This window comes from Microtus pennsylvanicus, chromosome 2 (genome assembly GCF_037038515.1).
Source record: "Microtus pennsylvanicus isolate mMicPen1 chromosome 2, mMicPen1.hap1, whole genome shotgun sequence".
NCBI classification, from domain to species: Eukaryota; Metazoa; Chordata; class Mammalia; order Rodentia; family Cricetidae; genus Microtus; species Microtus pennsylvanicus.
Window position 1 is genome coordinate 100,426,632 of NC_134580.1, and position 27,334 is coordinate 100,453,965.

The 27,334-nt window shown below is 48.3% G+C and overlaps 1 protein-coding gene across 1 annotated transcript in view; it reads right to left on the reverse strand.

Moving 5' to 3' along the window:
• The window catches only part of Spg11 (SPG11 vesicle trafficking associated, spatacsin), a 66,712-nt gene that overhangs the window by 14,614 nt on the left and 24,764 nt on the right, over nt 1-27,334 (reverse strand). The window contains exons 13-27 of the mRNA XM_075961973.1: nt 21,286-21,413; nt 20,752-20,927; nt 19,924-20,134; nt 16,195-16,398; nt 14,284-14,390; nt 12,307-12,452; nt 11,007-11,168; nt 9,243-9,309; nt 8,612-8,777; nt 6,240-6,445; nt 5,767-5,875; nt 4,349-4,508; nt 3,659-3,928; nt 2,445-2,645; nt 1,672-1,779 (exon numbers count right to left, since the gene is read on the reverse strand). Of these exons, the coding sequence (XP_075818088.1) occupies nt 1,672-1,779; nt 2,445-2,645; nt 3,659-3,928; nt 4,349-4,508; nt 5,767-5,875; nt 6,240-6,445; nt 8,612-8,777; nt 9,243-9,309; nt 11,007-11,168; nt 12,307-12,452; nt 14,284-14,390; nt 16,195-16,398; nt 19,924-20,134; nt 20,752-20,927; nt 21,286-21,413 (2,421 nt within the window). The remainder of the gene's footprint in view (nt 1-1,671; nt 1,780-2,444; nt 2,646-3,658; nt 3,929-4,348; nt 4,509-5,766; nt 5,876-6,239; nt 6,446-8,611; nt 8,778-9,242; nt 9,310-11,006; nt 11,169-12,306; nt 12,453-14,283; nt 14,391-16,194; nt 16,399-19,923; nt 20,135-20,751; nt 20,928-21,285; nt 21,414-27,334) is intronic.

The window sequence follows — 27,334 nt, forward strand, 5'->3', positions numbered from 1 at the left end:
TCAAAGACAATGGTTCACGGGAATGAAAAAGCAGAATCCTCAAATTTCGGGACAGGAAAGCCAAAAACTTTTAAGGGTATTCTCTAGTGGGTCTATCACACAGGGAGAGTCTGAGCATCCTCCTCGGCCTATCACACACGGAGAGTCTGAGCATCCTCCTCGGCCTATCACACACGGAGAGTCTGAGCATCCTCCTCGGCCTATCACACAGGGAGAGTCTGAGCATCCTCCTCGGCCTATCACACAGGGAGAGTCTGAGCATCCTCCTCGGCCTATCACACAGGGAGAGTCTGAGCATCCTCCTCGGCCTATCACACAGGGAGAATCTGAGCATCCTCTTCAGCCTATCACACGGAGAGTCTGAGCATCCTCCTCGGCCTATCACACAGGGAGAATCTGAGCATCCTCCTCGGCCTATCACACGGGGAGAGTCTGAGCATCCTTCTCGGCCTATCACACACGGAGTGTCTGAGCATCCTCCTCGGCCTATCACACATGGAGAGTCTGAGCATCCTCCTCGGCCTATCACACAGGGAGAGTCTGAGCATCCTCCTCGGCCTATCACACACGGAATGTTGATATCGGGGCTATGTGTATGGAAGTCGAGAGACGCCAACACTGGGAACCATGGAGTTCCCTGGCTAAATTCTTCATATTACCAAATTAGTGTCTCGCTTGGGCCTATATCTGAGCACAGGAGATTTCAAATTCATATAATTAAGTTCTTTTAGACAGCCTTTCTTACCTCTGTTGAGAAGAGGAGGAGAATTATAAATTCCAGGTCAGTCTAGGATACCGAGCAACACAATGTCTCAAAAACCCTCACCTGAGTAGGTATTTCCTTTCTTATTAAAATACGAAAAATCGGGCTGGAGAGATGGCTCAGTGGTTAAGAGCACCGCCTGCTCTTCCGAAGGTCCTGAGTTCAATTCCCGGCAACCACATGGTGGCTCACAACCATCTGTAATGAGATCTGTGCCCTCTTCTGGTTTGCAAGCAGAGTACTGAGAATACTGTATACATAATAAATAAATAAATCTTAAAAAAATACGAAATATCTTATTTTACTTAATATTTAATTTTACTCTAATATTTTGAATGCCCTCCAAAAATAATTCTAAGCTATGGGCACTAACTTCGTGGCAGCAGCTTCGGGGCAACGCTGGACTGAGAGATGCGTGAGGCGGCTCATGTGGGACACTTCAGGGAGTTAGGCCTCTCTCCTGCTTTCCACCCTGGCTCTGGGGATGAAACTGAGGTTGTCAAGCTTGCGAGGCGAACCTGCTGAGCCTTCTCAATGGCTCCCGAACCAAAACCTTTGCCTCTCCCAGGAGATAAAGCGGTGTCTCGCCTGGGTCACCCTCAGGGCCATCCCCGATTGAGAAAACGCAGCCATGGGCCACCCCTCTCTTTTTGGCGTCCGCATGCATCTCTGCCCCACTAAATGTGGCTACACCACCAGGACACGAGCGCAGCAGCGTATCATGCGACATGTCTCTGTGGCAACTACAAGTCACTGCATGCCTGCCTGGCTTCCCCGCAAGGACACACGTGACTGTCAGTCACATGATGCACTCGCTCGCCTGCTGTCTCCCCATGCCAGCCACCAAGCACAAGAGCCAAGCCAACCAACTTCAGACCAGAGGGCGGGGCACTCCCATTCCAGCCTACCGTCTCAAGGCTTTTCTGAAACTCCACAAGCTTGACTTTGGCTTTCTCGTAATTCTTGAAGAACATACACAGTTCGTACATCTCCATAATCAATAGAAGGGGCGAATCCTTTGAAGAAGAGTTGAAATTAGAAAACCCAGAACATCAAATGCTATTAATAACAGCTTCAGAATCAAATTGTTATTTCCTACCCTCTTACGGTCTCTGTGGCACCATCCAGACTAGTAGTGGGGTTGTCAGGTCAGAAGAGAGGAATTTTGGATTAGAAAGGAGTAATCGGAACTGTAAGTGTGCCCACGTACTAGTGCACTTAAGTCTGTGTGGTTTCAGTCCTGTGACTTTAGTTTTTAGTCTGAAAATAAGGGTAATGCGCCGGGCGGTGGTGGCGCACGCCTTTAATCCCAGCACTCGGGAGACAGAGGCAGGCAGATCTCTGTGAGTTCGAGCCAGCCTGGTCTACAAGAGCTAGTTCCAGGACAGGAACCAAAAACCAAAAAAAAAAAGGGTAATGCCACTTCATAACATCTACATATACATAGTTTTATATTGTGAGAACTTAATACACCAATACATGTAAGTCCTCTGCTAAATAAATGTGGTATCTCTCAAAGGCCCTGGGGCTTGATACCTAACACTAAACACCACACAGTAGGTCTACTATCATTTCTTGTTGATTCCGTAAGAAAAAGCCAAGGGGTGCTATGCCTTGAATGCTGAAGTTCTAGAAACACCTGGAGAGAGAGAGAGAGAGAGAGAGCGAGCACATAAAATACCTTAATGAAAAGTTGGAAGCCTCGGATGAGGGTGTGGCTCTTCTGCCTTGTCAACACAGTTCTCCAGATAATGGACAGGTCCTCAAGGCTCCATGGATGATCCTCTACAGAGGCCTGGATGTGTCCCATTGCTTCAGCTGCAACCCTGTCCTCCACAGAGGTGACAATCCAAACACACAGGCAGGGGACAGCACTGGCACCCTGTCACCGGATAAGAATGTTTCAAAAGGAAAGAACTGGGCCTGGATCACACAGATGCACAAAGGCCACAGATGGGCATTCCCTCTCAGAAGAGGTCACTGTTTCTCAGAGAGCATCCAAACGTGACACAAACTGACGACTATGCAAGGAACCATCACATACTGTCCTGAAGAATGCGGCGGTCAAAGGCCACCAAGGGGACGAGTTCTCCAGAGAGGGGGAGGTGGATGCCTGCCCAGCAGAGTGCTCTTGTGACAGACAGCCAGTCAGGGTCTGAGCTCTGACTGCTGGCTTCACTGGTGTCAGGAGACAGGGAGGAACCTCAATGGATGGGACAGCCTGAGCTGTGGCAGCACGGACACTCAGTGACGCTGGAAGCAGGTGCAGGAGCCTCACTATCGTGCATCCCCATCCCCGCCTGTGGCTAGCTTTCCTTTCTTTCCCTTTCTTTTTCTTTCTTCTCTCTCCTGTCTGATTCTCTGTATCTGAGCACTGGTGTGCTGATGCCCACAGAAGCTAGAAGGGGACATGGGTGCCCAGAGCTGGAATAACAGGTGGCTCCAGTTTTCTGCAAGAGCAAAAAGCACTCTTAACCACTGAGCCAACCCTCCAACCCTTATCTCCTTCCACCTTGTAAGGCCCAGGAATCAAACTCAGGTTGTCAAGTTTGTGGAAAGTGCCTTCCCACTGGCTGTTTTTATGGTTGTTATTTTACTTTTTAAAAGACTTAGTTTATTTTAACTACGTGTGTGCTGAGTGTCTGTGTGGGGTGTATGCACGAGCGCCGGTGCCCAAACCCAGGTCCCCAAGAGTGCAGTGTGTGCTCTAAGCCCTGAGTAATCATCTCCCTAATCCTCATGCTGCTCTCTCGAGACCCAGGCTAGCCTCAAACTTTCCATCCTCCTAACGTAACCATCCAAGTATGTGGGACTTCAGGCCCCCACCACGATGCTCAGCTCTGTTCTGTCTTACTGCTTTCTGGCCCCTTAACTTAGGCTTCGCGTGCCCCTCACCTGGAGACAAGCGGCCAGGACACTGAGGACAGGAGCCCGTTGTCTCACTGCCTCAGCCAGAAGCCAGCACCAGGAGGCTGACTCCTCCGAGCACTGGTGGAGAATTTCGAAGAAATCCCTTGTCTCTTCTTTGCTTTGCTGGAGTTCCTGGTGGCCCCTGTAGTCTTGGTCCCCGTCCACTTGAGAGATGGGTCCTGATGACAGTTTCTCAAAAGCCAGCTTCAAGTGGCTCTGAAGGACGGGGCTGAAGTACTGGAGGAGAGAGTTCACCTAAAGGGCAGATGATTAAAACACACTCATACTCCTTTTTAGCTAGAGGGAGCGCGTGCATCACAGAAAGGCTCAGGATGGATCTTTAGGATGCTGAACTGTCAGAGGTGACCACATGCTGCTTCCAAAGTCATCTGACTTGCATGTGATAATGTCCGGCTATCTGGCCCAGGGTGGCCTAGAACTTGTGATCCTGCCTCCCCCGTCTCCCTAGTACTGAGATGACAGACCTGAGACACCACAGTTGGTTGCTTTTGAGTGAATCTGAGTGAACTTCCATGTTCAACCTGGAATCCTCAAAACTCGTCCACACTCTACCTACGAGCACCCTCTTGTCTGATGCCCTTCTAATGAACTTGACAAACATGGCCCTCACAGCAGACAAAAACAGAAAGAACACTGTTCTGGAAGTGGGTTTACCTCTTCTGGTTGGTAGTTATGGAGTTGGCTGTGAACCAGGAACTGCAGCCAATCATTTGCCTTGGCACATTCTCTAAGGTAGGACAGGCTCAGCTTCATATTGTGGACCATGCAGAACTGTAACACTAATGCCCACTGGCTGCTGGATTCACTGGACAACCTAGAATCAGAATTGGGGATGGACAGCAGATGGGAAAATATTAAAATATAGCTCTGAGGCCAGACATGGCGGTGCGTTTCTGCACTCAGGAGGCTGAGGCAGGGAGTATCTATGAGTTTAGAAGCCAGCCTGGTCTATAGAGAGAGCTCCAAGCCAGTCAGGGTTCCATAATGAGACCCTATCTAAAAAACAAAACAAAACAAAAACCATGAAATAAATAAATAAATAAGATGGCTAAGTGGTGAGGGGAGCTTACTGCTCCTACAGGGAACCCAGGTTTGGTTCCCAGCACCCATGTTAGGTGGCTCCCAGCCGCCTGCAATTCTCATTTCAATACCTTTGGCTTCCATGGGCACCTGCACACATATGCACAAACACACACACATACACACACACACATATGAACACACTTATAATATAGATCTAGTTTGAAACTTGGAAATTGGTAAAAATTAACCAGAGCACTTTCTTTTTAAAAAGGGAAAAAAGCAAAACAAACAGAAACCCTTTCAACAGGAGTAGGCATTACCACCCAGTACAGAACAAATGCTTAACATGCATGAGGCTGTGGGTTTGATCTCTGTTGTGGTAAAAATAAAAATAATTAAAATATATGCTTCTCAACACATACCAAATATTTATTAGAATTCCTAAAAACAAAACAAAACAAAAAAACTAGATGGGTGTGATGGTGTACACCTTTAATCCCAGCACTCAGGGGGCAGAGGTAGGTAGGTCTCTGAGTTCTAAGCCAGCCTGGTCTACAGAGTGAGTTCTAGGACAGCCAAGGCTACACAGACACAAGACAGAGAGCCTGTCTTGAAAACAAAACAAACACCCCTCTCTTGGGCTGGAGAGGTGGCTCAGGAGTTCAAACAATGGCTGTTCTGACAGAGGACCCTTGTGCAGCTCTAGCACCCACAGGACGGCTCACAACCTTGTGTAACTTCAGTTCCAAGGGGCTGATGCCCTTTTCTAGCCTCTGAGGACACTGAACTTATGTGGTACACAGATATACATGCAGACAAAACACCACAACAACCTTAACCACCCACCACCTCTCTTGCCTACGAGGAGGAGCAGACTTCCTTTTCATCCACACAGAGGGCATCCACAGGGAAGATGCAACTCTTTGTCTGCTTTATGCCGGCTGAGGAAGACCGGGATTTTGAGGAAAGACATGACACTGGAAGATCAGCCGAACACAGGCTGCCACGGCCAGGTTGACTAGAACAGCCCGAGGCTGCAGCTCACAAACCTGCTGAGACCCTGCTGCTCAGCGCTGTTCCACACGCCTTCTTCCAAGAGAACGAGCAGCTCTCCGGTGGTGGCCTTGTCACCGTCAGCAAGCTTGGTCAGCTTCTCAGCTGTGAAAAACACAGGCGAGAAAGACCCAAGTGGGCCCAGCGGCACAGCCCTGTTCGGGTTCAGGAGCTCAGGGTCAGCCTGAGCAAGAGAGAGCACAGTGGGGCCCCATCTCCAAAAAGCCAAAAACCAAAGAAAAGGCTCAATGAGATCAAAGTCATCAAGGGTCCGGGCATGCGTTCAATAGAAAAAGTCAGGACCTGGGCATTTCTGTTCAAGTAATGAGGCTCGGGGTCATTTAAATCCCGTTAAAATGACATCTAAGAAAGTGAAATAAATAATACGAACTGAGTAAGAAAGGGGGTAAGTACTGTCTCCACCCTTCCCCGCGTGTCCTTTGGGCAAAACGGAACAAAGGCGCTGTACCTAGAGACTCTCTGACAGAACTGGGGTGAACGTCTTCATTTCTGCACTTGTAGCCCAGAATCACATTCACCATTTTCATGTCAACTCTGAGCTTGAGGCTGCTAAGACCAAGCAACTCTAAGAAGCACACACAGGCAGCCGCTACCGAAGGGCTGTGGGAGGAAGTGAGCCCTAAGGTGTAGGCCTCCTTGCCCACTTGCTGGATCCTGAAAAACAAAGATCAACATTACATCAGTCAGAAACATCATTTTCACACTGGCTGGAGCCCTAGCTCAGTGGTTTAAGATCCTGCTGTACAAAAGTGTGAGGACCTGAGTTCACACCTTAGAACCCACACAGAACAGTCAGATGAGGGGGGCCAGGAAGACGGCTCAGTGGGTAAAGATACTTGGTACCCTGCCTGACAGCTTGGGTTTGGTTCCCCAGACTCACATGGCGCAGGGAACCAGCTCACAGACATTGTCTGCTAGGCTAGAGAGATGGCCCAGTAGTTACAAGCGCTTACATTATTGTCGATGACCCAAGTCAGGCTCCCACACCCATGCCAGGCAGCTCACAGCCACCTGTCACGCCAGCTGCAGGGGACCTGGTATCCTCTCCCGGATTCCCACCTGCACGTGTATAACCCCTCCCTACTACAGACACATAACTTAGAATTTTTTGTTTGTTTTTTGTTTTTTGAGACAGGGTTTCTCTCAGTAACAGCCCTGGCTGTCCTGAAACTCACTCTGTAGACCAGGCTGGCCCTCTTCCTCTGCCATACAGGTCCTAGGGCTCAGCTTGTCGGGCTCCTCACCTGTGGAGCTGTATTGCTGACCGCAGATTCTCTTGGAGCCCCTATTCAAACTCTTGAGCACTGTGGCTTCTACCTTCACCCAGCAGCCACCAAGAACTTTCAAAAGCGCTGGACCTGTGCTCTGAGCATGCTACGGGTATGAGCACGAGGTGCCGAGAACATCAACACTGCCTGTCTTTTGAGATTTATTTCTACTTTATATGTACGAGTGTCTGTGCATCACGTGTGCTCAGTGTCCATGGAGAGAAAAAAAAGGGCATCAGATCCTCTGGAACTGGAGTCACAGGTCCCCTGGAAGAGTGGCCAGTGCTCTTAACCACCAAGTCAAGCTCCAAGGCACATTTTAGAGGTCTCAGATGTACATTTTATATACGCAGAAAGTTTTCTAGCAAGATGTACAAGACATTGCCGACCCTTTAATATGAAGAGTTGGAGTCCGGCCTCCTGTCTTTCACTCCCTCCTTCCTGAACTACTGAACTACATCACCAGGAAAACCTACTACTAAAACAAAGCTTAAAATGCATCCCTGTGTTAATCATAAAAAAAAAAATCTTGCTGTCAATTACATCAGACAGTTCCCCCAATTCTGTATGAAGAAGAACACAGAAGACAGCTCATGCATACAAAATGCACCTTGTATAGAATCCCTCTGCTGCAGCTGCTGGTGCCTGAGCAGCTGTCATGTGACTTTAAAACAGGTCTCTTTTCAGAGTTATTGTTTTACTTTTTCCATTAGCAAATATTATGTACAATAAAGCCAAAAACTCAAAATGCAAAAGAAAGGCACAATGGAAAAACACAGTCACCTCGGTGACCTGGGACTGCTTGGAGTCTGACAGAGTCTAAACCTGAACTTGAGCTCAGCCCTCGTCAGAGAAACTTCTCTTTGCAGTTGGTGGTGATGACCACAGACTCCCAGCTGATTCATTTGCACAGGATAAGGGACGCCAGAGTGCTCAGTCCCCTGTCCTCAAGGTTCAGGGATCTATGTGGAAAGGGGACCAAAAGATTATAGGAGCCAGAGGTGGTGGATGATGTCAAGAAAACCGTGGCTCTCCAGACAGAGCGGGGCGGGAGGACACGTGAACTCACAGACTGTGACAGCGTGCCAAGACCACATAAGCTCAAGCCAGACAGAATCCCAGCTCGGAGCAGGGGAGGTGGGCACAGAGTCCCATGATAGCTGAGGAGCTGCTAGCATGTGATTGTGCTGGGGGAGGGGAGGGAGATCCCATCTTCCTTAGCGGGGTGACACCTGGTGCACTGACCATCTGCAAAGCAGGCCTCAGGCTCAGCTGTGCTCAGTTCACACAAAGTGGGCTCAAGGGGACAGAGGGGACAGGGGAACACACAGAGTATGAAGTTGGGTAAGTAGGGAGGTGGGGACACCTGGGATATAAGGGGGTGAATAAGGTCAAAATGCATTCTATGAAATTTTCCAAGAATACAAACATTTAAAACAAAACTAAGGCAAACAATCACAGTGCAGGTAATGATTAGTCTCATTACTCTTTAAAATGCACAATAAACACACATATGCTTTTCTACAGCGGAAATGAAGCTCTCAACACTTACAGTTGTTTGGGAGTCTTACTCTTGATCAACTCCTGGACCAGGAAAGTGCCAAAGGCAAACGATGGGCGTCCATGATGTAAATAATACGCATAATTTAGACGCTCCACTACGGCGTATTTACTCACCAGGTCAGGGCTGGAAAAATGTGGGAGATGGCTGGCTGTATCTGGGGAGAAAGCAAACTGTATCAACCCTTACGACAGATAGTATGAATTTAACATCACAAGCATGGAGACAGAGGCATGATACATGATATTAAACATTAACCCCAAACACAAGAGAAACAGAAGCTGAGTTCCTAAAATGGCACAGAACTCAAAGATTCTTGCGTCCTACCCCGGACAGCAGTGTGTGTGAGCCTGGCACATGGTGAAGGGAGAGTGGCAAGCACCTTGCTCTCTGAGCTGAGGCTGCAGCTTGGTTGGTAGAGAGCTTGCCTCACACGCATGAGGACTGGATTTGATCCCCAGAACCACTCCGTCAGATGTGGTGGCAAACACAAGAAACCCAGCATTAGGGAGGTAGAGGCAGGAGGATCAGATATCTAAGGTCAGTCTGGACTATACAGCAAGTTCCAGACCAACCCATATGAGGGCTATGTGCTCCCAGAGTAAGAAGTCCCACGTCTTACCTCCTATTGCCAGTGTGTTGGCAGACTGCCAGCCGAACAATCTGCTAGGATCAAAGGGCGGCAAAGACTGAGAAAGAGGAAAAGTTAATCAGACTCGAAAGCTTATTGACCCTAAAACAAATAAGCAAAACGACAGAAAGCCCTCCAGAGGACTCTGGTAGAACCTTTGCCAGCACATGTGGGCCTCTGACTTTGATCCCTAGAACTGAACACAGCTTAACGCTATCTCTCTGAACGTAAAATTCATTACAGAAGAGAGCACGAGACGGCCCCTAAGGACCAACACCCACGGGTGGCCTTTGATCTCCACATGCACGGGCACACGTGTGCACCTGCACACGCATGGAGAGCACGGGCACACGTGTGCACCTGCACACGCATGGAGAGCACGGGCACACGTGTGCACCTGCACACGCATGGAGAGCACGGGCACACGTGTGCACCTGCACACGCATGGAGAGCACGGGCACACGTGTGCACCTGCACACGCATGGAGAGCACGGGCACACGTGTGCACCTGCACACGTATGGAGAGCACAGGAACAGAAAAGTGCACACACACAGAGAGCACGGTGACATGAGACCGCAGTCCTAGCACTCGGGGGGCTGAGGCAAGCGGGTCACTTGAGCAGCACGTAAGATGCAGCTTTAAATAAACAAATGAATAGCCAGGTGTGGTGCACCTGCCGGCCCAGGTCCTGGGTGGTAGGAGAGGGAGGATCAGGAGCCGAAGGCCATCCTAGATTACATAGTGGGTTTGAGCGCTGCATGAGATCTTGTTTCAAAACAAAACAAAACAAAATTATGTACGTCAAGAAGAGAACAAAGAATAACATGATTTGTTTTAGAAGTTGATTCAAATGCTGGAACTCTGTACACCTTTGATCCTAGTACCTGAGACACTGAGACAGGAGGATCACTACATTGAACCAAATCTGGACAGAGCACTGTGTCACTGAAGCGTCTGGTTTACACCAATGCTACACAAAGTGCTGCAACCATGGCAGACACGCCTGCACCAGAATGTGCAGCCAGTACGAGGCTGCCTTCAGGAAATTCTTCTAAGGATTTCTGTATATGAGTGTTTTGCCAGCGTGTATGTGTGCCTAGTACCTGTGGAGGCCAGCAGGGGGCAATCGGATTCCCAGAATTAGAGTTACAGATGGTTGTGAGTGGCCATGTGGGTGCTGGGAATCAAACCCAGGTCCTCTGGAAGAGCATCCAGTGCTTTAACCGCTGAGCCATCATCCAGACCCATTCTTCGGGAAACTACAGAAAACTGATCTCGAGGGCATACCAAGTGGCGTGATGGGCTTGCACTCTAGCACAAGCTGCTAACCTCAGGGTATTCCAGAAACAGACAGTTCTGGCATATTTGTGAACCACACTTCCAAGTAGCGTTAGTCCACCTCAAGAATTCCTCACATCTGAGTAGGGCAGATTTCACATCTCTAAAGAACAACAGAACTTAGGCTGCACTGAAGATACTGTGAGCATATATGTAAAGAAGAAAGCCTGTTGAACTGAGATACGGGCAAAAGATGCTTCTCCTCCACAGCCTGAGTAGGTCTCAGAGGGTCTGTACATCCTTTGAAACAGAAGCAAAATGATATGTTTCCACGCCATTCTTCTGGGTGTAGGCTCAGAGCTTTATCCTTCTTTGCCATGATTCCTTACCCTGAGTGTCTACAGGAGGTAGGGTTTTCTGTTTCCTGGCAAAGACCTGACTGGCACACCCAAGAACCAGCTCCCTAAACACATTACCTGAAGGAGGTGGTAGAGTGTGACATCAGAGGGCAGGACACTGGGAGCGGCGCCCTGTGGGAAGAGGGCGGCTTTCAGCTTTGGGTAAGGTGTCAAAGCCACCTTCAGGAGCTGGGGGTCCACCTTCTTCAAACAGTTCTCATTTTCTTCGTTCTGAATGACCTAAGCAAGAAGACACATTACAGATGGGAGTGACGTTTAGCATGTATATTTTAAGATGTAAAAACCAGCCACTATAGGAGACGGCTCGAAGTGAAACAGTACTGGCACAGCGGCCGCACGGCTGCATGACGCTGGACTAGATCCAGCCTCCATTTCCTGCAAGATTAGGAGGAGAGCTAGATCTACTGCTCTCAAACCATATGTTGTTTGGGGAAAAAGTCATCCCTACTCCAGTGTTTATAATATTTCTATTTAACATTCATTAATATCTTAAAAGATCTCACAACTATTACTGCTGGACATGGTGGGGCCTGCATATCGTCCAGCATTTGGGAGGCTGAGGCAGAAAAATCACTCAGAATCCAAGACTAGCCTGGGTCACACAGGGGATTACAGGCCTACTTGGCCTAGAGAGTGAGCCTGCTCACAAATAAAAGAGCTGGGCAATGACAGGGCACACCTTTAACCCCAGCACTTGGGAGGCAGAGGCCTGGGCTACACAGTTGAGTTCCAGGGCAGCCAGAGCTACTTAGTAAGACCCTGTGTCAAAAAACCAAAAATAAAAACACATAAATAAATAAATACCATCATGCAGATGATTCCACAGTCCTTTCTTGACCTGTACCCTCTGACTGGTGGCTAAAAGTGGGCGCGAGTAGCTTAGCCATTCAAGCACAGCAGCAATCTAAGGGTAACTGCCACCGGGAAGAAACTCCTGGAGAGGGGTTGTCCGGCAGCATTCTCGCCCTCTGCCCCGACACACTGTATGTTCAGAGAGCACAGGAGCACATCCACATGTCCCCCAGAGGAGTTTATAGGGAAAGCTAAAAATTATGCTTTCAAATAAACCTTTCAAAAGGGTAAACGCACAGACACATCACAAGCCACAGATGACTTGCAGAAGTAACCTGATCGTGATTCTGTCCTGGCGTTATAGAAAACACACCAAAGGGACAAAGAATCTCTGTCCATGCCTGAATTCTGTTTCAGCTCAGGACACAGGACCGTGAACTCACCCGTTTAGTGCTCACCCATCTATGAGGACACTTGGAAGCTAAGGTTTAGACAATCCCGGTTGTCTATGCCAAGTTTCAAATCAACCCGATTTCACCACAGTAAGTCTGAGTGACTCCCGTACCTGGCTGACACCCCCAGGAGCATACATGGTAGTAGCGAGGGCCAGGAGGGTGTGTCCTTCCAAGAGCATACTGCTCACACTGGCCTGATTGGTGGGAATCAAAATTTGAGCATTTGCAAGGCTGGCCTGGAAGATCAGTTTGGGATCTGAAAATAAAAGGGATAATTACCAAATTGAGAGAGATAGAATTCTGAGAAAGATATTTTTAACTCTGTCCACAGTAAGAACAACTTCCTAAGTTTAAAAACAATGAAAAGACATGTGTGTGTGTCAAACTCAAAAGATTCATCTTCATAAAAATAAAACTGTCAAAAGAAAATGTAAAGGTAGCAGAGTCAAACTTCAACACGTGACATTCTAAAGTAGTAAGGCCCTCTGGACAAAGAAAGCAGCAGACATGCCTACACACAGCCCCCTCGCAGCAAGGGACTCGGAGGCCTCAGGTAAACCGCATCAGCAGTGCTCCGGGGTGACTGTTTGTTGGTCATCACGAATAGGCTGTGCCAGGCAAAGGCCCGACCTCACTGACGGCAACTGGCCTGACAGTAACCCTTTCGGCCAACGGCCTGCGACTCGTTAATTCTGTGTGCAGAGGCCTGCGTGTGCTGCAGAGCTCATTTGAACATAAGCGACGGTTTTACGTTAAGATATATTCAAGACAATTATTTACAATTGGGAAAAAATGTAATGACAAGTTCATCAAAAAAATAGAGACTGGTAAGTTAGTGGAGGGACTATTTCTCCAAGAGAAATCTTACGCCAACATTAACATGAGCGCTGTCTCATTACGCAAAGGCAGTTACAAAGCACAGATGTTTCCTATGCTTCTGCACAGGGCAGGCGCCACGGGAACCAGATGGAGAATGTAAGAGTAGTCATGAAAGAAAGCAGAAAGAAACTGGAAATGTTACCGATGGCCACTTGTGGGCAGTCATCTTCCCATAAGCCCAGGCTGGGTCTATGCAGGTTTGACCTTATGGAAGTTATAGGTGGCTTCCTTTGTTTGTTTATTTGAAACAGGACCTCACCACATAGCCCTATGGCCTAGAACTCAGGCGTAGACCAAGCTGGCCTTGAACTCACAGAGATCTGCTGGCCTCTGCCTCCCGCGGGTGTAAGGATTAAAGGGTGTACACTGCCACCTGTAACCCTAACAATACTGGACACTACATAAAAGACTGGTTGTTGACATTACTTGATGTATAGTTGCTTACCCAGTATCTTTCCCCAGAATTTGGAAAGAACATTACTAGCTAGAATGCTTGGCGGTAAAGGGGATTTTTTTCTTGTCCAGTCATAACCCCACCAGTTGTTTCAGCAGCTCCCTTCCAAGGACACAACAATCCCACACATACATGAGTTTTTTTCCCTTTCATTTGGAGCTCCAGACTGCAAGATTTATAGGCTCCTAGAACCTGCCTAAGGGTGGAAGGAGAGAACCTGACTCCACAAAGTTGTCTTCTGACCTCCACAGACATGCCTGGGGCATAGGGACTTATCATGAGAGGCCCTAGCACTGTAAAAGAATAGAAGGGAGGGAGGGAGGGAGGGAGGAGGGAGGGAGGAGGGAGGGAGAGAGGACAGAGGGAAGGGAGGGAGGGGAGGAGGGAGGAGGGAAAGACTCCTAGCAGGTTTCTAGAAGGCACACCAATTCTTTGTGAGAAAGGGTGTCAATCTACCAAAGCAGGAACTGAGCCTGTGCTGCGGGTGGCGTGACCGAGCGGCAGAGCGGAGCACAAGGCAGACGTGATGGGAATTTAACTGCATAAGCTCTCGGCTCCAATTCTGACTTTTCTTGGCAGGCAAAAACCATGTTTTTTAGTTTTCTATATCATTAGTAAAATGTGAGCCTGGATCACAGTCAGACATTTGACTACAGTCAAAGGATTAACTTAAAGGTTTGTAAGTTAAATGCCATTCAGTTAGACTCACAGTTTACCTAGAGAAGACTTGTGTATTTAATACTGAACGTAATACCTGTTAAGTTACTGGAAACTTGCCGACACTGAACCAAAAATTCAAGCCAAGGATGAGCTTCATGTAGTTCTTTCTTTTCCAAAAAAGGACAATTTCCAGGGCTAAGTCTATATTTAAAGACAAACAAACAATGTGTGGGATTATCACACGGGACATGACTGTCCTGAGCACATTTGCTCAGGTGAGAGCTAGCATTAGAAAACAATTTTGGTGTCGAGTATAAGGTAGCATTTCAGGCCAGCCTGGGCTACACAGCAAAACCTTGTCTCAAAAACCCTGAAAGTTAGCTGTAGGTCAGATGCAGGGCCCTTGCCTGGCAAGTAGAACACCTTGGGCTGGATTCCAGCACGGCCACACAAAAGAACATAAACTCTAGCACCTGTAATCTCAGTGCTCAGGAGGCTAAGGCAGGAGAACTGCTGTAAGTTCAAATCCATCCTGAGCCACAGAGTGAGAAAACAAACACCTCCCTTCCCTATAATGAGTACAGGCACACACACACACACACACACGCACGCACGCACGCACGCACGCGCGCGAGGAGAGAGAGAGACAGACAGAGAGGGAGACACATACAAGTATACAAAGGATGGGGCTGAGGAGGTGGCTCAGTGGTCAAAGCTCTCGCCATGCGACCATAGTGAGGACCAGAGTCCAGGTTTCTAGAAACCCACATAATTACAGCGTCAGAAGACAGAGACAGGAGATTCCCCAGAGCAAGCTAGCTAGAGAGACGAGTCATATTGGTAACCTCTGCATTTGACTGAGAGACAGTGTCTGCTATACAATAATAAGAATCTGAATGCAGATCTCCAGTGCCCACACAAAAATCTAAGTGACTCAGCAATCTGAAGCCTCAGCTCTAGAGAGGTGGAGTAGAGATGGGGAATTGCCTAGCGTCCATTGGCTGGCTGTCTATCCCACCAGCAAGTTTGAGGTCCAATAAGCGATCGTACCGAAAAAGTAGGTGGACAGTGACTGAGGACATCACTCGGTATCAACATCTGGCCTCCACATGTGCCCACCTGTGCATATGTGCCCACCCATCCACATGCACACACACACTGAATATGTATATATATGTGTGTGTGTATATGTATATATATATATTGATATATATATATATCAATCAAAGACTACATCTAATGGTGCTAATACTGATCCAATAACAATTAGCAATGGCCACAGACAGGATTCTACAGTTGGTTTTAAATGAACGTATGCTGATTTATGTAAATTTATCTATATAAACCTACCTTTTAAAATTAATCCATTTTACAGTGGCTATGAAATTTAAGGTTTCTTTTTAGAATTCTCTGAAGAGAACCAAGAATTGCTAGTTCAGTCTATCTTTCTGCTAAGGTCTCTCCTTTTAAGCGTTTAAAACGAACGTGCTTTTCATTCTATCATTTTTCCATGCAGCGCTGGTGAATGACTCCACGGCCTTGCGCACGATACACAAGGGCTTTGCCACTCACTGACGTCCCAGACACACCATTTCATTCTGATCTCAAGTGATCTGAAAGGCTAATAAGATGCTAGACTCATGTCAACAAACACACATGTCTTTAGTTGAATATAATCCTGAGATCACAGATGTGCCAAGTGTGGAAGTGGAAGAAACTATTTCCAAAGGATCAGTTTCTCAACACTTAATGCTTTCTCAAAGCAGTTCAGGAGCCACATGTGACAGCTGCTGCCTTTGACCCCACAATTTAGGAGGTAAAAGCAGGCCTCTGTGATGCTGTGGCCAACTTGGTCTACACAGTGAGTTTCAGGGCTACATGGTGAGACCCTGTCTTAAAAACAAACAAGACCACAGCAGTTCATGTAGGCACACGGTGCACATTTGTAATCCCACCACTCAGGCAGCACAACAGGAAGGCACGGGAGCCGGCTCACAGGGCTCACCTGTAGTAGTCAAGATAGACGTAGAGAAGGTGCTGCAGGCTGTGCTCCACACAGTAGAGGATGAAGTGGGCGTGGAAGTCCCACCCTCCCGAGGGGCTGGAGCTTCGCACGGGGAGGGTGTCCTGCATGACGCCCCCAATCCGGCTGAGTCTCAGGAGGAGGAGTTCAAAGTCTTCGAGTTCAGATGCGAGAAAAACCCCGTTCCTGTGGGGCAGGATTGAGAGAGGAGACGTTAAACCCATTCCTGTGGGACAGGGCTGAGAAAGGTTCAAGTTAACATGTGTCCACAAGAGTGGCTAAGAAGCCATAGAGTTTAATAGACACCAACTACTTAACAAGGATGGAGGTCTGCACTTAAATATCACCTTTCATTAATTCACTACTAAATACAAAACTGCCATACAAAAGGATCATGAAACACACGCACAGAGTTAAAAGAAATACTATATAAGGGCCACAGTGATGGCTTGGTGGTTAAAACATGGGCCACTCTTCTGGAGGACCCGGGTTCGATTCCAGCACCCACATGGAGGCTCACAAACATCTGGAACTCTAGTTCCAGAGGATCTCATGCCCTCTTCTGGCCTTCATGAGCACCAGGAACGCAGGTGGTGCACAGACACACATGCAGGCAGAATACTCATTTACACGCAATAAAAATAAACTAATATTTTTAAAAATTAGATATTTTGAAACTAGAAATACCACATAACTGGCATCCTGATTATAGACAATTGTGCTTTGGAAGCTACTGCTATATTCCTTCCCGCTGCAAGCCCTACAGCAACCCGTCTGACTTCTGTGGTAACTAATTCCTACCTTTTAATTCACAGCTTATAACTACAATCAACCCCAATAATATATGGTTCGATTTTGTCAACTTTGAACTTTACACTAAGAATGAAGCACTGAAAATGTATATTATTCTCTGCTCAATTCTTATTTATTTATTTATTTAGTATACAATATTCTGTTTGTGTGTATGTCTGCAGGCCAGAAGAGGGCACCAGACCTCATTACAGATGGTTGTGAGCCACCATGTGGTTGCCGGGAATTGAACTCAGGACCTTTGGAAGAGCAGGCAATGCTCTTAACCTCTGAGCCATCTCTCCAGCCCCCCCCCCCCATTCTTTTTTAACTCTCTTTTTATTTATTCTTTATGTCTTTCACATCATGCCTCCCGATCCTACCCATCTCCTTCCCTGCCCCAAAATAAAACAATATAAACTTTAAGAGAAAAAAAAAAAAGGAAAGGGACAATCTCATCATGGAAGCTGCAGTGTGACACCGTGAGTCACGTGGTAAACCCCTTTATCCATACAGCTTTACATGTAGGCGAATCACAATCACTGGTCTGGTTTGAGGCCCCGGTCTCTGCTGCACCACTGACACCGGGCCCCCACTCAGACTCTTCCTTTGCTTAAGTCTACTTTCTTATAGAACCCAGGGCCACCGCCCAAGAATGACCCCTCCTCCACAATGGGCTGGGTCCGCCCCCATCAATCACTAGTTGAGAACATGCCCTACATGCTCGCCCATAGTCGCTCTTACGGAGGGAATTTCTCAAGTGAGGTTCCCTCCTCTCAGATGACTCTAGCTTGTGTCAAGTTGACAGAAAACTAGCTAGTGGTCATTTGTGCTTCCTTTTCAGTGAAATATCCAAGAATTGGTTCTAGTGGCCTCTCTCCTCAGACCTAAGCTCTGCTCTTCCCCTGCTGTGGTCCTGGACGCTCACCTGTGTGCTGTGATTTGCCCAGTCAGGAGCGAAGAGTCAGGGAGAGGGGACAGAGTTAGCCTGGCTCTGCAGTAGAGACTGCAAGCTGCCCGCCACCTCTCTCTGAGGATCCTGACCGACAGTTCTGGTATCAGGTAACTGCTTCTCTGCTGCCTGGGACATTTGGGAAGCAAGCCTCCTCCTTCAGGCTCTTATGTGTTCTGACATAATGACTCGATACACAGTGTCAGTTTGCCAGACGGCTGCTCATTTCTCACAGTGCTGCTCGCGAGAAGACCACCATGCTCTGGGACCACTCTTGTCGCATAGAAACCGGTCGCATATGTCCAAGTCTCTTCTCTGCTCTCACTCTGTCTTCCCTGTTTAGAGTGAACTTTGCCGTCTTTAGGACAACTTCTTTCTACAGGTTTGTGACCCACATTTCCACACATGCATTTAAAATCAGATTGTTCCAACCCAAAGCAAGACCCGCTGGAAGTGCTCCTGAGCCCACAATGTAACACAATGTGGCCGTGGGCTCTTTTTGTTCCAAATCTAAAGACAATGCTTGTACTTTTTCACCATTTGGACAATGTTGGCTAGAATGGTTATTTTTAGACACCAATATTTTAGGGTAAGGGATTTTGCATCTATTTTTAAATTGCTAATCTTTCTGAATCTAATGAGAATGGTATGATTTTCCTCTTTAATATAATTACATAATAGGTATTATAATCTTTATTATTATTATTGTTTTGGGTCTTTCTACATAGCTGTTGCTGTCTTCGAAGTCAGTATGTAGACCAGGCTGGGCTCAAACTCAGAGATCTGCCTGTCTCTGCCTCCAGAGTACTGGGATTGAAGACATGTGCTGCCATGCTTAGCATAAATTAATTTTTCAATTCATATTAAAACAGATAAGTTAGTTTTTTAAACAACCAAATGCTAAGGCAAATATTTTGATCATATAAATTATACAATATCTCATTTTTAGTAAACGAGAAGAGCATTAATGCAATGAGAACAGAGGCCAGAAAAATCAGATGTTCAAGGGCTCCACTCCATAAATGAGAGGTTTAGGCAATGCTCTCCACTTCCTGGATCTGACTGCACCTGCACGCTGTGAGGGCGGAGAGCATCAGGACTTCCCCAGCAGTAGGAGCGGAAAGGAACTCGAGTGACAGTGGGAGACACATGCTGATGTGCACACCTAGCCTTCCTCAGAGGAAGACAGGTAAGACTGAACCACGTGAAAGCTGACAGTCAACTACTTGGACACACACAAACGGCAAGTTCACATGGTTAGATCTAACACAGTTATCTTTATAAATGAGCTAAAATCACCACTCAGCTCTGTGTCTTACTCCCATAGTCCTCTGCAGCCCGCTCAGCTCTGTGTCTTACTCCCACAGTCTTCTGCAGCCTGCTGGGCTCTGTGTCTTACTCCCACAGTCCTCTGCAGCCCGCTCGGCTCTGTGTCTTACTCCCATAGTCCTTTGCAGGTCAAGGCCATGCAGCAGAGGTGGTGACATTATCTTGTATTATTGTGCAAGAAGAGTGGATTCAGCCACAGGACACCTCATCTTGGGGTTTCTAACTCTGTCTCCTGCCACATGCTCCTCAGAGTTCTAATGACAATTCTGCATCAGAGATCACTAAGTAGCAAGTTCCAGGCCAATCTGGGCTACCTCACAAGACCCTGTCTCACAACAAACAAAACAACACAAGGCACAAAATGTTGTGGGAGAACCTGCAGCTGGAGTTTGAGAATCTCTTCACCACCATGGCATTAAACCACACCCTTCAAATGCTACGTTATGAAGCAGCCCCGCGCTGACCTGCGGTGATTTAAAGGGGGGAACCACACCTGTGCAATCGCACACCTGTGAACACACACACTGAACACAGCCTGCAGGCACCGGGGAAGCATTCTGCCCCTCACCATCATTATTATTTTTTAAAATTTTCCTTTCTTTTGTTTTCCCCATTGGACTTTCGTCTCACAGTTACAGTACCTGGCCAGCTTGTCCAAAATCTTATTCCTCATGTAACTGTTGCAGCAAGTATTCTGATCAATGACATCCACGCTCAGAGGAGGCCACTTGTTCTGCTGAGGGGGCCCAGTCTCCTGGGTCTGAAATTCTTCAATCCACAGGCTAATGCTTGACCAGTCATGGCAAGCCGTGAGGTATCTCCAGAGAGCATCCGGAGAATATGCTTTGTATTCTACATGAAGAACAAGACAAGAGCCTTTAGGAGCGCAGTGAACTGTGGTCACTGACTGTGTAGTCAAAGCATGTGGCCTACGCAGGCCTCTACTGATGTAACAGTCTTCTCTGTTAATCTTCCAGTCAACACTACAGATGCGAAGAGGGAAGGTTCCTCCCTGCAGAGTCTGAGCGAAACAGGCACCGAAGTTGCCAGCTTTCTCCTCCTCTGCCACACAGAGACTCAGGCTAAAACAGAGGCATGAATCTGATGCTAAGACTTTATCACTGCTCACCTAGTTAGCTAGGCTCCAGAGCTCCGTGTGATACTAATTCCCAGCTTATGTAAGAAACTCAGAGGCTGTTTGGACAGAGAGATGTCACTCCAAAGCTGGAGTGATAACACTGCTTTGATAATATCCACTCGCTGAACCTCATGACTTTTTCACCACCACAGTGTAAATCCATTACAAAAACCTTGTAAACAAGAGGTCTTAACTCATGGCTGAACTTTAAAGAAAGTGAGCCTTCCCCGCCGAAAGGAATTCTCAAGTAGAGACTTCCAAATATTAAAACATTAATGTCTAACTTACTCCCCGTTTAATATGCTCACATTTCAGGGGCTTTTGTACTTACCTTCTGGACTTATCCTGGGGAAAAGGATGCATTCCTGTGTTTGCTGATCCCACCAGCGAGCCCAATTCAGTGCAATCCTATGGTCCTTTTCACTAAACTCATCTATTCGATCACATTTGAGGAATGTATCCAAGACAGATTTGTGCTTCAAATAGTCCTGTTCCTTTATCCAATAACTAAAAACAGTGAAATTTCATTTATTTATTTATTTACACACACACACTTTAATTTTTTTTTTGTATTTGTTTTTTCGAGACAGGGTTTCTCTGTGTAGCCCTGGCTGTCCTGGAACTCACTCTTGTAGACCAGGCTGGCCTTGAACTCATGCTGATCCACCTTTCTCTGCCTCTGGAATTAAAGTCACGTGTCACCACTGCCCTGCCTAGCTGATGCCCCTCTTTAAGATACAAATTTTACCTTCCTGAGAAATGAGTACTTATTTTCACAAAAGCAAAGTTGCTCACAATTATTACAAACAATGCGCTCGCTACCCACGGCCTTCTCCATTGTTACCTAGGGGACGAGTGAGCCTACCTGGGGAAGGAGTGCATCTGAACATTTTCTTGGAAATGTCCTGAATAAAACTTCTCAACTTGATGAACAAAGTCTATAGTTCTTCTTTCTTTTTCAGAAAAACATTCTTTTCCTTTTAAAATTTCAACCTTGGATAAAAAGCAATTAGAGCAATTACCACACAAAAATCAAAACCATTGACAAAACAAAAGCCATTTTGTTTTTGAGATTAAATGCCATTTAATAACTGTATGCTGAGGTAGAATGTAGCTGGTAGAGTGCTTGTTTGGCATGCCTCAGGCCCTGGGTTTGGTCCACAGTACCACAAAGAAAGAGTGGAGGGGAGGGGGAAGAAGAAGAAGAGAGAGGGAGAGAAGGGAGAAAGGAGGGAGGGAAGAGGAGGAAATTGTATTCCACACTAAAAATTTTTCATTCCATTATTTGATTTGCACAGCAACACCTGTCTGTGTGTGTGTGTGTGTATATGTGTGTGACACAGTAGGTGTGTGTATGTGTGTGTGTGTGCTGTGTGACACAGCAGGTGTGTGTGTGTGACACAGCAGGTGTGTGTGTGTGACACAGCAGGTGTGTGTGTGTGTATGTGTGTGTGTGTGACACAGCAGGTGTGTGTGTGTGTGTGACACAGCAGGTGTGTGTGTGTGTGATACAGCAGGTGTGTGTGTGACACAGCAGGTGTGTGTGTGTGGTGATACAGCAGGTGTGTGTGTGTGTGACACAACAGGTGTGTGTGACACAGCAGGTGTGTGTGTGTGAGCACAGCAGGTGTGTGTGTGTGTGACACAGCAGGTGTGTGTGTGTGACACAGCAGGTGTGTGTGTGTGACACAGCAGGTGTGTGTGTGTGTGACACAGCAGGTGTGTGTGTGGTGTGGTACAGGGTGTGGTGACAGCAGGTGTGTGTGTGTGATACAGCAGGTGTGTGTGTGACACAGCAGGTGTGTGTGTGTGTGATACAGCCAGGGTGTGTGTGTGTGTGTGACACAACAGGTGTGTGTGGACACAGCAGGTGGTGTGTGTGTGACACAGCAGGTGTGTGTGTGTGTGACACAGCAGGTGTGTGTGTGTGACACAGCAGGTGTGTGTGTGTGTGTGACACAGCAGGTGTGTGTGTGTGACACAGCAGGTGTGTGTGTGTGACACAGCAGGTGTGTGTGTGTGTGATACAGCAGGTGTGTGTGTGTGACACAGCAGGTGTGTGTGTGTGTGACACAACAGGTGTGTGTGTGACACAGCAGGTGTGTGTGTGTGACACAGCAGGTGTGTGTGTTGTGTGTGTGTGACACAGCAGTGTGTGTGTGTGTGACACAGCAGGTGTGTGTGTGTGTGTGACACAGCAGGTGTGTGTGTGACACAGCAGGTGTGTGTGTGTGTGTGACACAGCAGGTGTGTGTGTGTGTGTGACACAGCAGGTGTGTGTGTGTGACACAGCAGGTGTGTGTGTGTGTGACACAGCAGGTGTGTGTGTGTCTGTGTGACAGCAGGTGTGTGTGTGTGTGACACAGCAGGTGTGTGTGTGTGACACAGCAGGTGTGTGTGTGTGTGACACAGCAGGTGTGTGTGTGTGACACAGCAGGTGTGTGTGTGTGACACAGCAGGTGTGTGTGTGTGTGTGACACAGCAGGTGTGTGTGTGTGTGTGACACAGCAGGTGTGTGTGTGTCTGTGTGACACAGCAGGTGTGTGTGTGTTACACAGCAGGTGTGTGTGTGTGACACAGCAGGTGTGTGTGTGTGACACAGCAGGTGTGTGTGTGTGTGACACAGCAGGTGTGTGTGTGTGACACAGCAGGTGTGTGTGTGTGTGACACAGCAGGTGTGTGTGTGTGTGACACAGCAGGTGTGTGTGTGTGTGACACAGCAGGTGTGTGTGTGTGACACAGCAGGTGTGTGTGTGTGTGTGACAAGGCAGGTGTGTGTGTGTGACACAGCAGGTGTGTGTGTGTGACACAGCAGGTGTGTGTGTGTGACACAGCAGGTGTGTGTGTGTGACACAGCAGGTGTGTGTGTGTGTGACACAGCAGGTGTGTGTGTGTGTGACACAGCAGGTGTGTGTGTTGTGACACAGCAGGTGTGTGTGTGTGACACAGCAGGTGTGTGTGTGACACAGCAGGTGTGTGTGTGTGTGACACAGCAGGTGTGTGTGTGTGTGTGACACAGCAGGTGTGTGTGTGTGTGTGACACAGCAGGTGTGTGTGTGTGATACAGCAGGTGTGTGTGTGACACAGCAGGTGTGTGTGTGTGTGATACAGCAGGTGTGTGTGTGATACAGCAGGTGTGTGTGTGTGTGACACAGCAGGTGTGTGTGTGTGATACAGCAGGTGTGTGTGTGTGACACAGCAGATGTGTGTGTGTGACACAGCAGGTGTGTGTGTGTGTATGTGTGTGTGTGTGTGTGTGACACAGCAGGTGTGTGTGTGTGTGACACAGCAGGTGTGTGTGTGTGTGACACAGCAGGTGTGTGTGTGTGACACAGCAGGTGTGTGTGTGTGTGACACAGCAGGTGTGTGTGTGTGTGACACAGCAGGTGTGTGTGTGTGTGATACAGCAGGTGTGTGTGTGATACAGCAGGTGTGTGTGTGTGACACAGCAGGTGTGTGTGTGAGATACAGCAGGTGTGTGTGTGTGTGTGTGACACAGCAGGTGTGTGTGTGATACAGCAGGTGTGTGTGTGTGACACAGCCGGTGTGTGTGTGTGATACAGCAGGTGTGTGTGTGTGACACAGCAGGTGTGTGTGTGTGTGATACAGCAGGTGTGTGTGTGTGACACAGCAGGTGTGTGTGTGTGATACAGCAGGTTTGTGTGTGTGTGTGTGACACAGCAGGTGTGTGTGTGTGTGACACAGCAGATGTGTGTGTGTGACACAGCAGGTGTGTGTGTGTGACACAGCAGGTGTGTGTGTGTGACACAGCAGGTGTGTGTGTGTGACACAGCAGGTGTGTGTGACACAGCAGGTGTGTGTGTGACACAGCAGGTGTGTGTGTGTGATACAGCAGGTGTGTGTGTGTGATACAGCAGGTGTGTGTGTGACACAGCAGGTGTGTGTGTGATACAGCAGGTGTGTGTGTGTGTGACACAGCAGGTGTGTGTGTGTGACACAGCAGGTGTGTGTGTGTGACACAGCAGGTGTGTGTGTGTGATACAGCAGGTGTGTGTGTGTGATACAGCAGGTGTGTGTGTGTGTGTGACACAGCAGGTGTGTGTGTGTGACACAGCAGGTGTGTGTGTGTGTGACACAGCAGGTGTGTGTGTGTGACACAGCAGGTGTGTGTGTGTGTGACACAGCAGGTGTGTGTGTGACACAGCAGGTGTGTGTGACACAGCAGGTGTGTGTGACACAGCAGGTGTGTGTGTGTGATACAGCAGGTGTGTGTGTGATACAGCAGGTGTGTGTGTGTGACACAGCAGGTGTGTGTGTGTGACACAGCAGGTGTGTGTGTGTGACACAGCAGGTGTGTGTGACACAGCAGGTGTGTGTGTGACACAGCAGGTGTGTGTGTGTGATACAGCAGGTGTGTGTGTGTGATACAGCAGGTGTGTGTGTGACACAGCAGGTGTGTGTGTGATACAGCAGGTGTGTGTGTGTGTGACACAGCAGGTGTGTGTGTGTGACACAGCAGGTGTGTGTGTGTGACACAGCAGGTGTGTGTGTGTGATACAGCAGGTGTGTGTGTGTGACACAGCAGGTGTGTGTGTGTGACACAGCAGGTGTGTGTGTGTGATACAGCAGGTGTGTGTGTGTGACACAGCAGGTGTGTGTGTGTGATACAGCAGGTGTGTGTGTGTGTGTGTGTGTGATACAGCAGGTGTGTGTGTGACACAGCAGGTGTGTGTGTGTGTGTGACACAGCAGGTGTGTGTGTGTGTGACACAGCAGGTGTGTGTGTGTGTGACACAGCAGGTGTGTGTGTGTGACACAGCAGGTGTGTGTGTGTGATACAGCAGGTGTGTGTGTGTGATACAGCAGGTGTGTGTGTGTGACACAGCAGGTGTGTGTGTGTGATACAGCAGGTGTGTGTGTGTGATACAGCAGCAGGTGTGTGTGTGTGACACAGCAGGTGTGTGTGTGTGACACAGCAGGTGTGTGTGTGTGACACAGCAGGTGTGTGTGTGTGATACAGCAGGTGTGTGTGTGTGATACAGCAGGTGTGTGTGTGTGTGTGACACAGCAGGTGTGTGTGTGTGACACAGCAGGTGTGTGTGTGTGTGACACAGCAGGTGTGTGTGTGTGACACAGCAGGTGTGTGTGTGTGTGACACAGCAGGTGTGTGTGTGTGATACAGCAGGTGTGTGTGTGTGTGTGTGTGTGATACAGCAGGTGTGTGTGTGTGTGTGTGTGTGACACAGCAGGTGTGTGTGTGTGTGTGACACAGCAGGTGTGTGTGTGTGTGACACAGCAGGTGTGTGTGTGTGTGACACAGCAGGTGTGTGTGTGACACAGTCAGGTGTGTGTGTGTGATACAGCAGGTGTGTGTGTGTGACACAGCAGGTGTGTGTGTGTGATACAGCAGGTGTGTGTGTGTGATACAGCAGGTGTGTGTGTGTGTGTGACACAGCAGGTGTGTGTGTGTGACACAGCAGGTGTGTGTGTGTGTGACACAGCAGGTGTGTGTGTGTGACACAGCAGGTGTGTGTGTGTGTGACACAGCAGGTGTGTGTGTGTGACACAGCAGGTGTGTGTGTGTGTGACACAGCAGGTGTGTGTGTGTGACACAGCAGGTGTGTGTGTGTGATACAGCAGGTGTGTGTGTGATACAGCAGGTGTGTGTGTGTGACACAGCAGGTGTGTGTGTGTGACACAGCAGGTGTGTGTGTGTGACACAGCAGGTGTGTGTGACACAGCAGGTGTGTGTGTGACACAGCAGGTGTGTGTGTGTGATACAGCAGGTGTGTGTGTGTGATACAGCAGGTGTGTGTGTGACACAGCAGGTGTGTGTGTGATACAGCAGGTGTGTGTGTGTGTGACACAGCAGGTGTGTGTGTGTGACACAGCAGGTGTGTGTGTGTGACACAGCAGGTGTGTGTGTGTGATACAGCAGGTGTGTGTGTGTGACACAGCAGGTGTGTGTGTGTGACACAGCAGGTGTGTGTGTGTGATACAGCAGGTGTGTGTGTGTGACACAGCAGGTGTGTGTGTGTGATACAGCAGGTGTGTGTGTGTGTGTGTGTGTGATACAGCAGGTGTGTGTGTGACACAGCAGGTGTGTGTGTGTGTGTGACACAGCAGGTGTGTGTGTGTGTGACACAGCAGGTGTGTGTGTGTGTGACACAGCAGGTGTGTGTGTGACACAGTAGGTGTGTGTGTGTGATACAGCAGGTGTGTGTGTGTGACACAGCAGGTGTGTGTGTGTGATACAGCAGGTGTGTGTGTGTGATACAGCAGGTGTGTGTGTGTGTGTGACACAGCAGGTGTGTGTGTGTGACACAGCAGGTGTGTGTGTGTGTGACACAGCAGGTGTGTGTGTGTGACACAGCAGGTGTGTGTGTGTGTGACACAGCAGGTGTGTGTGTGTGTGACACAGCAGGTGTGTGTGACACAGCAGGTGTGTGTGTGTGACACAGCAGGTGTGTGTGTGTGATACAGCAGGTGTGTGTGTGATACAGCAGGTGTGTGTGTGTGACACAGCAGGTGTGTGTGTGTGACACAGCAGGTGTGTGTGTGTGACACAGCAGGTGTGTGTGTGTGTGTGACACAGCAGGTGTGTGTGTGTGACACAGCAGGTGTGTGTGTGTGACACAGCAGGTGTGTGTGTGTGACACAGCAGGTGTGTGTGTGTGACACAACAGGTGTGTGTGTGTGACACAGCAGGTGTATGTGTGTGATACAGCAGGTGTTTGTGTGTGACACAGCAGGTGTGTGTGTGTGATACAGCAGGTGTGTGTGTGTGTGACACAGCAGGTGTGTGTGTGTGTGTGTGTGACACAGCAGGTGTGTGTGTGTGTGTGACACAGCAGGTGTGTGTGTGTGTGACACAGCAGGTGTGTTTGTGTGTGACACAGCAGGTGTGTGTGTGTGACACAGCAGGTGTGTGTGTGTGACACAGCAGGTGTGTGT